General features: G+C 41.6%; 1 protein-coding gene across 1 annotated transcript in view; it reads left to right on the top strand.

Moving 5' to 3' along the window:
* FNDC3B (fibronectin type III domain containing 3B) overlaps positions 1-11221 on the top strand; it is a 214927-nt gene extending 203706 nt beyond the window's left edge. Inside the window, exon 26 of the mRNA XM_087740202.1 lies at positions 7715-11221. Coding sequence (XP_087596328.1) covers positions 7715-8026 — 312 coding nt within the window. The 3' untranslated portion in view covers positions 8027-11221. The remainder of the gene's footprint in view (positions 1-7714) is intronic.
* The last annotated feature ends 3378 nt before the right edge of the window (positions 11222-14599 follow it).

The raw sequence follows: 14599 nt of genomic DNA, 5'->3' as shown, positions 1-14599 counted from the left end.
AGAAACCTAACCATTTTCTCGGGAAACATTTTTGGTGCTGGTATAGGTAATAAAACCTCCCTGTACTGTGTTGGCCTCATAATGTCAGTCATAAGTGGATAAGTGGACCCATTTTGCTGTTGCCTGATTCACAAAGTAGCCTTGATGTATAACCTCCACATACAGCTTTAGTAAGCATAGCTTTGGTGCTTAAAATGTTCTGGATGTCCTTGGGGAGAACAGGGCATGGCTTCATGTTCTTTTAAGGTAGGTGATGGCTTAATATTTGCGGTCCAGAAATTGTGGTATGAAAAAGCTCAGCAATAAAGGAAATAAAGAGTACCTTCAGGGTCTTATGCCGAAGGTCTTCATTTCTCATGAAGCATGACCCTGCTGAGGGGTGTTTTGCTTGAGTTTTCACAGGTGACTCGCTAAAAGAAGCTCCCGGCTGGGATGCTCAAAGCTGGCACTGTGACTTCTGCAGCTGATAACCAGCTGTGGGAAACAGGGAGGGTTCCACTCTTTCACGGTCTCAGAAATCGGTTTCACCCATCAAAATTATTTATCTTCATCACAAATGTGGGTGTCTTCTCAGCACTGGGCACATCACTGACGTACTGTCCATTAGCTGAGCGGCGGTAGCTGTGTGCGTGTGCTCTTAGCTCCGGTTATGTGAATAGGAGATAAAATACATAAACGTCTTTCAGTGATTTTCTGGCTAATGCGTTTGACTTTACCTTTGCTGTGGCATGCGTGCGATCACTTGCTACTCTTCAGCTGAAAAGTAATTTTCGTGATATGTTAATTACGTTTTAAGTGCAAGACCTAAATTTACTTTCAAATCTGTTTTGTTCCCTGCCAGTGACATATATATTTTGCATAGGTATCTCAGGGGGCATATTATACTAGAAGAGTTTTGCAAATTGTTTTGAAGGGTTGCACAACTGAAAAATACTGTAGATTTTCAGGCTATTAAATACACCCATGAGAAAGAACAGTGTCTTAAGTGACTGGAGTTCCTATAGCAGTCACCAGTGCATTTTGCAAGAGCCAGGGGTAGTATAGCTGGATAAGAAGGAGAAAAATAGCTGCATGAAATAATTTTTTTTGTCCCACTGGCTTGGAAATAAATGCAACAAATAGCTATTTCAAGCTATTTAGGGGCTATGCAGGAGTTAATATCACATGTTGGGTCGCTCGTCCTCAGATGCTTTCACCTTCACTCACCCTCCAGGACACAGTTGTCTCTGTTCTGCGACATCTTTTACACCAGCCCAAACACAGATGAGAAGCATTTCATAGGATTAAAATCCACTTTTAAATTTACCTTAAAATTGAAACTTTTCAACTAATGAACACATAAAGCTGTTTCTCTGTTACAAGTCTGTAATCTTGTCAATAGATCGCTTTATTTGCAGCAATTTAAAGGCAGCTATTTAAGGCAAGGCCTTGAACAGTTTTAACTAGGAAGACATGTTACAAGTGCACGGAGCCACGTCTGCCTGTCTGCTCCCAGCTGATTTACTTCAGGTGAACACAGCTGATAGGTGACCAAAACCAGTTTCCTCATTTTATCTTAAAGCTCTAATTCTTGCTTTCAGTGTTGAAATGAGTAAAAGCTTATGAGTCTAAGTTCACGTGCAGGTATCTCCTGGAGCAGAACAAACCAATTAAAGGGTAAAGCATTCAGTAAGCATTACCATCTGCAGAAGTGACTATGCATGGCAGAAATCAAGATGATGATGCATGTCAATCATTTTTTGTGTGTAGGGAATGGGAGAATGATATATGTCTATGTTTCTCCCCCAGGAAATTTTGCGAAGATATTGTTATTCTGACAAACATATTGGAGAGATGTCAATATGCCTTTTGTGATAGGGGCTTAGCATTTATACTGTGTCATGCATTTTAAACTGGTGTGATGGTGTTTTATTGACAAGAACATTGTATGCTTTACATAGCAGATTTTAGTCTTTGCATCCAAATAAAAGCTTGGAAATGGAAGATCCTATCATCATGAAAACTGACTTAGAACTTTTTAATGACGATTGTGATTTTAATGACTTTTCAAAACACGGCTATATCCCATGACTGTTTGGGGAACGGTTGTGCACACAGAGTGGCATGGTGTCGAGCACGGAGTCTCAGTGGACTTCATAAGAAAGCTCACACAAATCCATACTCGGGCAGCACAGATGTGACACTCAATTCCTATTTCTGGGAAAATTTAACCTTACAGATCTTGATCCAGCTCTTTGCTAGGAAGCCCTTCAGAAGGTGCAGAATGCGATGTTCTCCCATATTAATTTAATTAATAGAAGAGAAAATCCACCTGGGCACTTTGTGCTGACTAAGCATCCAGTAGTCTGCTTCAGTTTATTCTGGCACAGAGTCAGGTGCACGCTGAAATAAGTGGCCATGTTTCACTTCCATTATTCCCACAGCGTAGCTCTTTAGTACACAGCACAGGTTTTTCTGGGACTGCCTGTGGACCAGTATCACGTAGGGCATCGTAACACCTGTCTAGTGTGTTTTGTATCTGAAGTGAATAAATACAGAAAAATCATTATGGAATAAAACATTGATAGGAGAAAACAAAGCTTATCTGCCATCTGTCAGCGCTCAAAGTTTGAGCTCCTTAGTAGTCTTTTGCTGCGTATGCCATCCTAGAGATGAAGCCCTCGAGAGATGCAAGAACGCCTAGGAGCAGCCCACCGGTCTGTACTTACACCTTGCTTATGCTGTAGAAACAAATGCAAGTTATAGAAAATAATCATCTTCATTAACTTATAAACTGCATCACGTTAGCATTTCCTTCCTCTGCTGCAATGGCAGCCACTGATGGGCTTTTGGGTAAAGCTGTCGTTTCTCTCTGGATCATCACACCTGAGCTGCCTCCCTCCCGATGTATGCAGCCCTCCGCCTCCAAAAACCACCGCTCCTCCACCAGTTGACCTGGCAGAGGTGGTATCAAAGTACTCAAAAGCCCTTTTTTTCAAAATGGGGCTATAGCCATCCCTGCCCGCCTCTGGGAGAACCCATTGTGAATATGTCTCTGCTGAGAATTGTCTGAAGAACTGGATTTGCAGGAGCTAAACAGATAACAATTTAGCTCCCTAAAAAGCATGTTAAAAAGTATTAAATACTCCTTTTCCTGTTTCTTAAGCAATGCGTTCCTTTGTATTTGTACGCTGTATCTATTCTGGTACTTGAAAAAGCAATGGCATTATGACATTACAGTTCTTAGGAAATCAGATTTTCCTTGTTTATGGCTCAGGATGTAAATCCCGACAGATGGCAGGGATCGGTGGCCCAGCTCTGTTTTTCTGCTTGTTGCAGTTTCAGCTAGCAAAGCAAAGCTTGCTCAGTTAGAACTTGGCTTTCAAGTGTGTTAAAATTGTCTCCAGTTTTGCACAGTTGCAATCTGGAGCTCGGGGAGCGGGCTGGGTTGTGCGGCGCAGGAGCTGAAGCTTGGGATAACAGTCATAACACTCGGCAGCCTAAGTTTTAGTTTCCCAGTTGAGCAGCTCCGGGGATCGAATCACCGATCCGTGGGAAATGAGAGCCGAGTTTTAAAGCTTCTTTATCTTAAATTGTTTGCCAGTGAGGCAAAATGTTCTACCTTTGACATTTCTGAGAATTTGGAGGTAATGGTGTTTCACCAGCTTCTGCCACAGCTCTTCTGGGAGAAAACTGTCCCCAGACGCTTTCCAAAAGAAGAAGAGATATGGGTAGAGGCACTGGATGTGTAAAAATCCCCCAGCACTGCAGTGGGAAGCCTGCTCGGCTCTGCACCAAGAGGAGGACACCTGGGGGAACCCGGCCGGCCTTACCAAGGGCTAGTTTTTATTATTGTTTTTTCTTTGTTTCAGACCCTGTAGACAGACAATCTCTGAAACGCATTCAGTGCACTGTTAATTTGTGTAAATCAGCAAAAAATTGTTTCTCCTTCTCTATTTTAAATAGCAAGTCAAAGGTATTTGTACTGTTTGCATGCCAAAATACAACATAGTTGTACACTACACATCGCTGCGTGCATTGAGTATTTTCTCTGCCTCCTGATGCCAATTTTGTGTCATGAGACGGAGCAAATAATTTCCTTTCGTTAGAGCTTTTCAGGGCAGCCCGCCTCGCGGAAGGTGATCTGAGAGACTCTGATTTGCTTTGCGTAGGAGACAAGGCTGTCCAGGCAGCTCTTACGGGTTTATCTTCGCAGTGGAGCGAGGGAAGCTGACTTTGAGTCTGGATAAAATAATAAGCCCAGCCAGCTTCTTAAAAAGAAATGTCAGATGACTTCGAAGAAATTAAATCTTTTTAAGTGGGCATGCTTTCTAAATAGATTGAAACCTGCCTCTGATTCTTGATCTTCTTATCACCATACAAAATAGGCTTTTATTAATTATTAAATACACTGGTCATTGCAGTGGAGTGCAACAACCAGGTAAGGCTATCTCACACTTTCCAGTGTGTCGCTTATAGGGCAATTGTGGCTGTCATTTTTATTATTGGAAAAGATGGGGGGGGGGGTTGGAATTATTCAGTGACACCGGTGAAGTTGAGCAATAGTTGCCTACAGGAATTCTCTGAGCTGTCTGGCTTGATCAATAGGATCAAATTCCATAAGAGGCTTCAGCAGCAGTTTATTACTTGTGATGATATTTTCATTGAAGGAGCTAGGCAAAAAGCTCATCATGTTTTTATTATATTCTCAGGTACCTAAACAGAAAAGCTGTTTTTAGCAACTGGAAGTGATAAATTGGATAGCCACTTTACTTTGACTTGTTGGCCACCAAAGCATAACATGCTACATATAAAAAAATATGCTGCTTTATACAGTCATATTTGGTTTAATATTTGTTTAGCAAATTTGAAGACTTACACATAATTGTCAAATTAATTTTTTTTCCTCTCTGTTGTGTATGTGAAGTCCGTTCACAGAGTGTAACTGTTCACAACCAAGCGTACATCTTTGTGCTGAGGGCATCCTGCGTTGGCTTAGCCTGGTCCTACAGAATCTAATGCAGACAAAATGGAGCTGGAGCCAGGAGTATCTCCAGGGTGCTCGCTGCAGCCGGCTGTGGAGGACGTAGGGGCTGCTGCCAGAAGTGAATGATAATTAAGCACAATAATTTTTTTACCTGTTACTAAGAAAGGACATAGATCCACTGGTGCTAAATACTCATCAAACCACTGAAAGCAGGACAATTTCCACCACGTTCCTGGCTCTAGTGCAGGAAATGTTTTCTCTTTATTATTAGTGAATATTAATTCATGTATTCAATGCACTTTCAACTGTGTTTCAAACTTTAACGATGCACTCTTCTCTCACTTGACTGTCTGGCCTTTTTCTGGGAAGTGCTGTTGACTAGCTGGCTTGAGTAAACTTGGTCATCTATATTTATTAGACTGTAATGAAGATACAAGTATTTGATTTAGCCAAACTTACCCTCCGGTTACACTGGTATTCACCACACCGACAGAACAAAACAAGTGAAAAAACAATTAACTGGACAGGTTTTTTCAGTGCAAAGGCAGGTTGTATACATCCCATCCCTAGTATCTGTTAAACGTAATTTATTAGGATTAGATTGTAAAATGTTTATTAAATGTTGTTATTTGGATTTTACTGGGTTTTTATTTTGCTCTAGAAGTCGTCACATTGGTTGCAAAGGTTCATTTATGGCAAAGGCATATAGAGCTCTTCTGGTTATGCATTTTGAAATTTAATTAATAATTACAACAGCACCAGAAAACATACCTTGCTTACAGTTGCTTTGTAAGGACAGATGCTTTGAGTTATCGTGTCTCAGGGTCTAAAGAAATGGGAGTTAGGTAAGTCCTCCAAGTAGAAGAGTCCTGACTTTGGTCCTGTGGAAGAACACGTCCTTTTTTAATGACTTGCTGAACCTACGTTTACGTGCCAGATGCATGCAACTTTTCTTTCCATGATCGTTTATATTTGGGAGCAAACTGAAGTATGAACCACTGACAAGATGTAGCATCGATGATGAAGTAGGTGGAGGACAGTTGCCCACAACAGGCGGGTGTTAGAAATGCAATTGCCGTTGCAAAATGGAGTGGCGGGGAGGCTCTCGGTATGAGGTACGCTTTGCAAACAGATGGTCCAACCTTCCCGTTATTTCTATGGACTGCTACAGCGCTCACAGTTTTGTTTTCCCTGCAATTGCTGTATTACTGTAACTTAGTGACTCACTTCTCATGGGCCTTGGGAAGACAAGCAAAGACGACCAGAAAGGCAACAGTGCATAGCTGTGGTTAATCGCAGAGTTTTACAGTATGAGTTGGTTGTATTCCTGTCACTTGAGCTAGAGTGAATTTCCTGTGAATGCTAAGTATACTTGAGGAAGGTAAAATAATTTTGTTTAAACATTGCTTCTTGATTTATGCCTTGGGGCCAAGAAACATGAGCCAGTATGTGGAAAAACTGTGAAAGTTTAAAAGGAGAGGAGAGAATGAATGAAAGAAAAACCTTCATCTCTTGTCCCAGACCTTCTTAAGAAATCAGCGACTGGCTTTTTAACTGAGGGCTGAGTCTCAGGGGCAAGCACGGGCAGGAAAGCTGGACTCTTAAGTGGTATTTAGCTGAGCGCGGCTCTTCTTTTTCCTCCTGTATTTCTCACTCCAGAGTAACGCAGAGGAAGTCCTCTGTCGGCTCGCGTTTAATTTCCCTCGTGTTACCCTTTCCTAAGTTGAGTTCTTACCTCCGGGAGGGCAGCGATACTCTCAGCCTTCCGATCCCGCAGCGAGGAGAAGGAAACCAGCTAAATGAGCAAAGGCAGGAGGAGCTGAAGTTCAGGATTATTATTTTTTTTCCAGCAGACACAGGCACTTTGTGACATATTTTTCATTTCATAAAATACCACTTTCAACAACCCTCCGTTATATAAATTGTTGACTAGTTATTTGTTTTCAGAGTTCGTAAATGTTTCCAGTGGTCTTTTTCCATTTAAGTTGTAAAACTCTCTCTTAGATATTCAGTTATCTCTCTTCTATCTCATATTGTGACTCATGTTCTCTGAGTCATACGGTACCTACGTTTGATTTGATGGGTTCGGATTGCTAAAGAACCAAGTGCAATGCAACCAAGAGGAGCTTTTTTTTATACCTTAATAATATTTTATTGTTTGCACAATTCTGAAAGTGTAATTTCTAGCAAAATCGCTGACTCTTGAGAGAAATGTGAGGAAAGTACATTAATATTTGTAACCAATTTCATAATTATACAGTGGATGTCTTCCAATAAGCGTAGTTCGCAGGTTTTCTTCCTTTTGGGGCCAAACATGGTGCTTATGCCTTAGACACGTTTTAAGCACATAGTCGCATTTTAAGACTACCTAAACATGTTTGCAGTATTTGTCACACCCACAAAAGATGAGTACGTCTTACGGTTGATATATTGTCTGAAGTCTTGTCTGTCCTTGTGTGCATTGACTCTGTTGAACCCTCTGTATTGAGACCTCTCATGGCTGGACACCTCTTAGGTAGTCCTCCGCATGCCTCTGTTTTTCCAAGACCTACGTTGACCTAGTGACTTCTTCCCTTGAGAGCTGCAGCAGTGTTTCCTTACAAGACTCAGACTTGACTGAACTTTCTGGCCCAAATCCTTGCAAAATCTAACTTTGTTCCATTTTTAAATTCTTTGATGCTATGAAAGGAGGAGGAGGAGGTTGTCTTGGTCTTTGTATTTGACTGTGCTTGCTGTTTTGTTTCGAAGGTGTACAAGGGAGAAGAGACCACATTCCACATCTCAGGCCTTCAAGTCAACACAGACTATCGCTTTCGCGTCTGCGTCTGCCGCCGGTGCTTGGATACCTCACAGGAACTTAGTGGACCTTTCAGCCCATCCGTTGCCTTTATGCTCCAGCGAAATGAGATCATGCTTGCAGGAGAAATGGGAAGCATAGATGATCCTAAGATAAAGAGCATGATTCCTACTGATGAACAGTTTGCAGCCCTCATTGTTCTTGGCTTTGCAAGTTTGTCAATTATATTCGCCTGTATATTACAATACTTCTTTATGAAGTAGAGAATTCAATGGAAGTTTGAGATACAAATTTAACTAATGCTACGCATTATAATCCACACATTTATTCAGATATTCCTTTTTTTGAAATCCTTTTGTTCTACCATACATTTTATATACTTCTCTTGTTTTTACAGTTCTAGCTTGAAGAAAGATAAATCAGTGTTTTGATGCACCTTTTTGAAATTCAAAACTAGGAAGTGGTCAAACTGGAGAAACAAGCAAACCAGATACCAAAAGCAAGATTTATTTTTTCCTTCACAGTTTCAAAATTGTCACCAATTTGCCTTTTAAACGTCGTTTTGGTTTTTTCACTGAAGTTCTTACAGTCTCTCATTTTATCTTACTATTTAGGAAATTTTAATCATGAGTCACTTTTTTGTCTCTTCTTTTTCCTTCTAAACATTAGTCACAAGTGTGTATAGTGGTAAGACTAGAATGCAGTGTTAGTCAACAGTACCAGGTTTTTTTCTTGAACAGTATTAGCAATGTTGCCTATGAATTATTCACTACATTTGCCCCCGTTTTTTCAAGATGAAACCTAAGTTGTTATTTTAACTGTTTAGTGCATTTAAATCGGAACAATATCCTGCAGTCGAAAAACCTTTCTAATATCTGTTATTTTTATAGTTACAACACTATAAACTGCCTGTATAAGAAATCAAATAACCAAACTGCATATAAATTATGAAGCATTATAGATTTTTTTTTTTACCATTTTGATTCCTAGCAGTAATTTTAAGAGGGCATTGTGCAATAGTTAGTTATCCCCGTGTTCAGCTATTAAAAAGCTGCTTTAACTTGTCTGTTCGTCACTGTATATAACTACTCCTAATCTAATACTAGATATTATTCTATTATGTTCAGCCTGATTTATATGATTACAGCTGGTGACAGCTTACTGCCTCTACTGAATTAGGTGAGTTTTACACTCGATGTAAGCAAACTTTACTGTCAGTTCATCTTTTTTTTTTTATTATTATTTTTTGGAGGGGTGTCCATTTTATGGAACTTTTTTGGAGGTATCAGAAATGAGATCTGTTTAATTTAAATACCTTAAATGGGTGTCTGTGCTATTCTTACCCCAGGGTTAATTGAAATAACTTGGTACATGGCAAAATTCAGACAAGAGTCCTGCTCCGATGGGAATCTCCCCCCTCCTCGTGCCCGCCCCTTCCAAGATACACATTTTAATCCATTAAGATGCTAGAATTTTAACTCTTCAGTCATTGGATTATTTATATTAAGTCAACATTGTGCGAGTACCTCAGGGACATAAATGAGCTGGAGGTGCAAATAGATTCCAAAAGGGTGCAACAGACACAGTGGATTTCCCTGCCTCTTGTTTTTGTATATTTTTGCTACTTGGTTTTGCTTTTGTCCTAGCTAGTTTGTGCTCTGTCTCCATCGTCTAAGATTCAGTGTCCTGTACTAGCCTAATATTCCCTTAACCAAAGTAATGGGGAAAAAACAACATTATTTTTGTTTTAGGTTTATTTATATACTATATACTGCATACAGTACTTTAAATACCAATTACAGTGCAATCTTTTATTTATTGTAAAAAAAAATAAAAAATAAAAAGTGTACTTATGTACTAATCCCCCTTCCCACCCTCCCCGTAGCATGTTATATTTTGTCTGTTTTATACTGTTGTACTTTAGGTCAACTTTTTACCTGGCAGCATTCCTAGTATTATTAATCTTCTTACATTTTCTTGTGTTTTTGAAGATGGGAGCATCTAGTACATTAAATGCCAAAAAAACATTATCAGTGATTCAAACGTTTACATGTATCCAAAAACATAATCATCTCTGGAAAGAAAGTGCTAAGATCAATGAATTATTCTGTGTGCCTCTCTAGATGTAGCAAATATTAGAAATGTTCTGTATTTTGTTATTGACTATCATTAGTTTAATGTAGCCTTGCGAACTAATGGCATTGAGCTAAATATATATATTTTTTTGGTTTTGCCAAAGTCATGGCTTGTCAAATTTATTTACATCTTATTTAAATTTATTTGTGATATGAAACTTTGTGACCTTGCATCTGTATTTTGTGAGCAACGCATATACAGCCATCTTCAATGGAGGGGAAAAGAGTGTATTTTTTAAAGCAACGAAAAGACCGCTAGTTTGGAAACCCAGAAATTTGAATAGATTCCCTTTTTTTTATTTTTGGAATATTGTTTCAGCAGTGCTGCTATGAAATCCAAGCTTGACACCTTTTTAAAAAAACCTGCTTTAATAAAAAAAAAAAAGAAAAAAAAAAAAGCCACCTTGCTTCAGATGATTTGATCAATTTTGAAAGTTGGAAATACAAATGACACTAAAAGCAGCAAGCAGAAGTGTAGAGGAAAGCAATCGGCTCCACTTGAAGCATTCCTGTCCTTGCTAATTTGTGCGGTGTCCCTTCTAGTCACGCTAACGAGAAGGCCCAGTCCGGCCCCGCGGTTAGCAGGGAGAGTATCCCGTAGGAGCTGGGACAGGCCCTAAAGAAGTTAATTTGACATTCTTTTAGTTTGTATATTCTGCCATAGTGATTTGATTGTCACTCCTCTATTAACAAAAAAATAAAGCCTCGCGGATGTTAAACCGTTCCTACCTGATGCCCCTTCGCGCTGACCCACCGTTCGCCGATGCCGTGTCTTTTCCCACGCATCTTCCCAGCATCAGGCGTCGGACCCAACCCGAGGGCGCTCTGCGCTCCAAGAAATGATCAACAACAACAACAACACCGAAAAAGGTAGAATGAAACACTAAATATTTAAAACCCTTAAGGAAGGAGAGAGATGTTTTTACATTGTTCTGCCTTTTTCTCTATGAACTTGAAACGTTTTTCTAATCCTGTTTGTTGGCTACAGTAGCTCAGTATTCAGTGTCATGATTGAAAAGTGCCCTAACTGAATGTGTATGAACCTTATCCTTGCACAGTTCTTTAAATTGAAAAAAATAAAATGTTTTTACCTCACTATGGGAACATACATTCCAAGCTTTTCAACTTAAAAAAAAAAAAATAATCATAAGTTTTCTTGTATTGTAAATTTTAGACTATTTCATATGCATTGTATTAAAACTGCCATATCAATTTTAATGTATAGATTTTGCAAATACTACCCGATGTATGTAAGACTTAACTGTATCTGTAGTGTATATGTAATATATTTATGCCCAATAAATGTTTTAATTCTTTCTGATATTACCAGGAGTTTTCTTACTGGAACGCAGCCCTCGCAGCCCGCCCGGCCCCGCGCTGGCAGGTCGGCGGCGTGGCCGCAGCCTGAAGCAGGCGTGGGAGCCCCGAACTGAACGCGGGATGTTTCTGATTTGTCGTGGGAAGGATTTTCTGTTACTCGTGAAGCGTTTGCTGGTGCAGTCCAGCAGCTTACGGCGTAATCCCTTCTTGGACTGGGCTAAATACGCTGCAGGTTGCGAGTCCGCCCCCGGGAAAGGTGGAGTTCGGCCAGGCCGTTACCCGTACCGTGCATCCGAAGGCTGCTGATGTTTTGGCCTAAGCATCATCCAGGTGAATGCCAAACTCCTTCCCACGTGAGCGGGTTTCTGTGGCCCTCCGTCTCCTCGTCCGCGGGAAATGGCGCTCCTCTCCCCGGGGCTGGCCGGCTTCGGCGGTGGCCGTGAGCCCTGGCGCTGCCCCGCGGTGTGCTTCCCTCGGCAGGCCTCCTTGCAGGCAGCAGCAGGTTATAGAAAGAATCTTAAAAGTTGGGTTTCTGCAGTGTTTTGATCACTTCTTTTAAATAGCTTGCGTGAAAATTTAAGGGGGGGTTAAAAAATACCTAGATTTGTTATCTCTTTGTAAGTAAACACTTGAAATATCAGAACTTTTCGCTTATTTGTTAATTATGCGCAATGAATTCAATTACTCATCATAAAGAATTAATCTAGTATGTATGCATGTTTCTTGACAAACACATTAATGTTTGTTTTTTAAACAGCTTTCCTTCTTCAAATCACTGCCTGGATGCAGCATTTTATTTGTTTGCTTTTTTAATTACTGCAATTTACACCCTGAGTGGGTTTCTCCTAAGGAAATACAGTAATTTTTTTGTCACTTGGTTGCTCAGCTAGTTTTTTTTTTTAAACAGTGCTTGCCAAAACAATCTCTCTTTAACAAAATACTTCAAATATGTTTATAGAAGAGTAATGAGCGCTTCGGTATCTGAAGAGATCTTTCATTTCCAGTCGTCCCTGGTTTCCAGCATCGCCCCGGGTGCCTGCAGAGGTGACGGAGGACGGTGACAGCCCATGGGAGTGCGGGAGGGCTTAGGTGTTTGCTGTTGGAGCTCTAAATGTTACCTTGCCGTCTTACAGCCCCCAGGGCTGGCGCGGAGGTGCTGGGTCCCGTTCCCGCACCCAGGCTAGGCAGCGGCGGGGTAAGTAGCACCCAGTTGCCAGTGGGTTTTGTTCCACAAAGAAATACGGAGCGAGTTGTAACCGGGCTTGGGCAATGGTGTATTTAACATCTCTTCCCTGCTGACGCCTGTTGGGAGAAAAGTATCTGCTTCGAGAAGTTTTGAAACAAGAGCGTGGGCTCGTATTTTTAGATGTTTTCGTGGCCTTACAAACGACCTGTAGGCTGGTACGGCAGTTGGACGTGGACCATGGCACCCCTCGCAATTTGAGCAATCTCCAGGTCTGCCTGCGGCAAAGCGTGGTCACCAGGTTGGTGGCTGTTGTTTCTATAGCAGCAGCAATTCTCTCTCTTCTCTGTAATCAAAGAGCCTGTTCAAAAACAAAAAGGGTAAAATTTGTTTTGCTTCTGACTTCAGCCACTGTTGCAAGTTCGGAGCGTGTTTGGTTTGGTGGAGAGTTGAGCCCCCTTTCAAGGGGGGTCTCTGTACCAGAAACCCATGTACCGAAGCAAGACGCGGTGCGATCCGAGCCACCCGCTCCCCCGGACAAATAAGAAAGCAAATGGGATCTGGAGGTAGCGTCACTCCGCTATACCATGGTGTTCATCTCCTGCGGAGCTTTTCCTGCCAGACTCCTTCAAGCCTTCAAATTTTAGATGCTGAAATTCAGCCTCCTATAAATAGTGCTTGCTCGAAGGGAGGTAGATCTTAACTCCAGCCTTTGTGTCAGGGGACCGAGGCTCTCCTGCCTCTCCCTCCCGTCTTGATACACAGCAGGGGTATTTGAAAACAGCCCTGAAAATGAAATACTTTGGGAGCTCTGGCTAAGAGCCCTCCTGGGTGAGCTGTATACAACAGCATCGCCTGAGCTGCTCCTCCGGCACGGCCTGTGTTCTCTGCCAGGCGGGAGCCCGTCGTGGTGGTGGAGGCTCGGCGTTTAGTTGTCGTGGCTGTGGACGGAGTAACGCTGTTGTGATGTGCTTGGCATCCGTGGGGAAAGAGCGGCTCCTCCTCCCGCGTGGGGCAGGGAATGGGATGGGGGAAGGTCCGTCCAGAGTCGTGAGTGAATGGAAGAAGCAGCCCCAGCCTGTGTCCGTCTCTAACTGGTGACTGAAACCACCGCTCTTCAATGGCCCCAGGGTAATTTTGTCGTTAGTCTGAAGTTTAAGGTTGCAGATGACACACGGGAGTTAATCTTGAATGGGTAGAAAGTGGTGGGATGAGTCCTGATGCTCACAGCCCACCCAAATCCCCACCTGAGGGAAACACCGACCGCCGGGAAGCTGATGGAGCTGAACTGCTCAGCTCCTGCCAGACGCGGGCCAAAACCTCTTTCTCTTCTTCTGCTTGCATGTGTGCTTGTTTGGGATTAAGCAAGCGGTACAGAGACCAGTCCCATGTTTTTAAAGAAGAATCCAGCTGCAACCTAGTCTTTACCCCTTTGTGCCAAGGCTAAATGGATCCTTCGAGATCTCAGCAAAGCTTGAGCAATTTATGGCCCAGGGAGACGGGGTGATCCCCCCCCAGCATCAGTGACACCTACGTGAAGCCGATGGTTCGGTGGGACCTTTCTGCACCCAAAGGTATTACAGAAAAGCCATAAAGAAATTAGTGTGGAAATGTGATGTATAAATTATATTTCCTGTGCAATTTTTTTTCTAGAATTATTGCAGAATTCATGATGTATTATGCTTTATTGAAGTGGTGTAGAATTATATTCTCTGTCCTTAATATTCACCTGCCTTGGAGTGAAGATACAAATGTTCTCTCCTGTTCTTCTCAGAAATGAGAACCACAAGTAAGTAGCCGGCCAGGAGGATATGGACATTTTGTTTCAATATTTTTATGGCTGGGCAGAAAAAGCCAGCTGACATCCCTTGAAAGGGCTATTTCACCTTTAATAAGGTCTAAATGATTGCATCTGCTTCTGCGCTTGACAATTGCTCTCACAATGTGCAGATTCTTGGCTGGGCGAAATAAGAAAAATAAGAGGGTTTACAAGGTGCTTTCAAACTCAGCGGATTAGCCTGCTATCTGCTGTTATTTAGGTGAATGTGCTGCTATTAGTTTGAGTAGTTATATTTATTGTACTAATTGCTGGCATAGATGGTATTGCATGCAATTAAAACTATTTTTAGGTCTACTAGCATGGTTAATAGGTAACTGCTTGGGTCAATGTGCTCGGTGGATGTCATTTCTTGGTAATT

Source organism: Nipponia nippon, unplaced genomic scaffold (genome assembly GCF_047370975.1).
Source record: "Nipponia nippon isolate SJK-2023a ecotype South Korea unplaced genomic scaffold, ASM4737097v1 scaffold_7, whole genome shotgun sequence".
In the NCBI taxonomy this organism is placed as follows: Eukaryota; Metazoa; Chordata; class Aves; order Pelecaniformes; family Threskiornithidae; genus Nipponia; species Nipponia nippon.
Note: the sequence above shows the minus strand (reverse complement) of the source record. Positions and strands in the feature narration are given on the sequence as shown.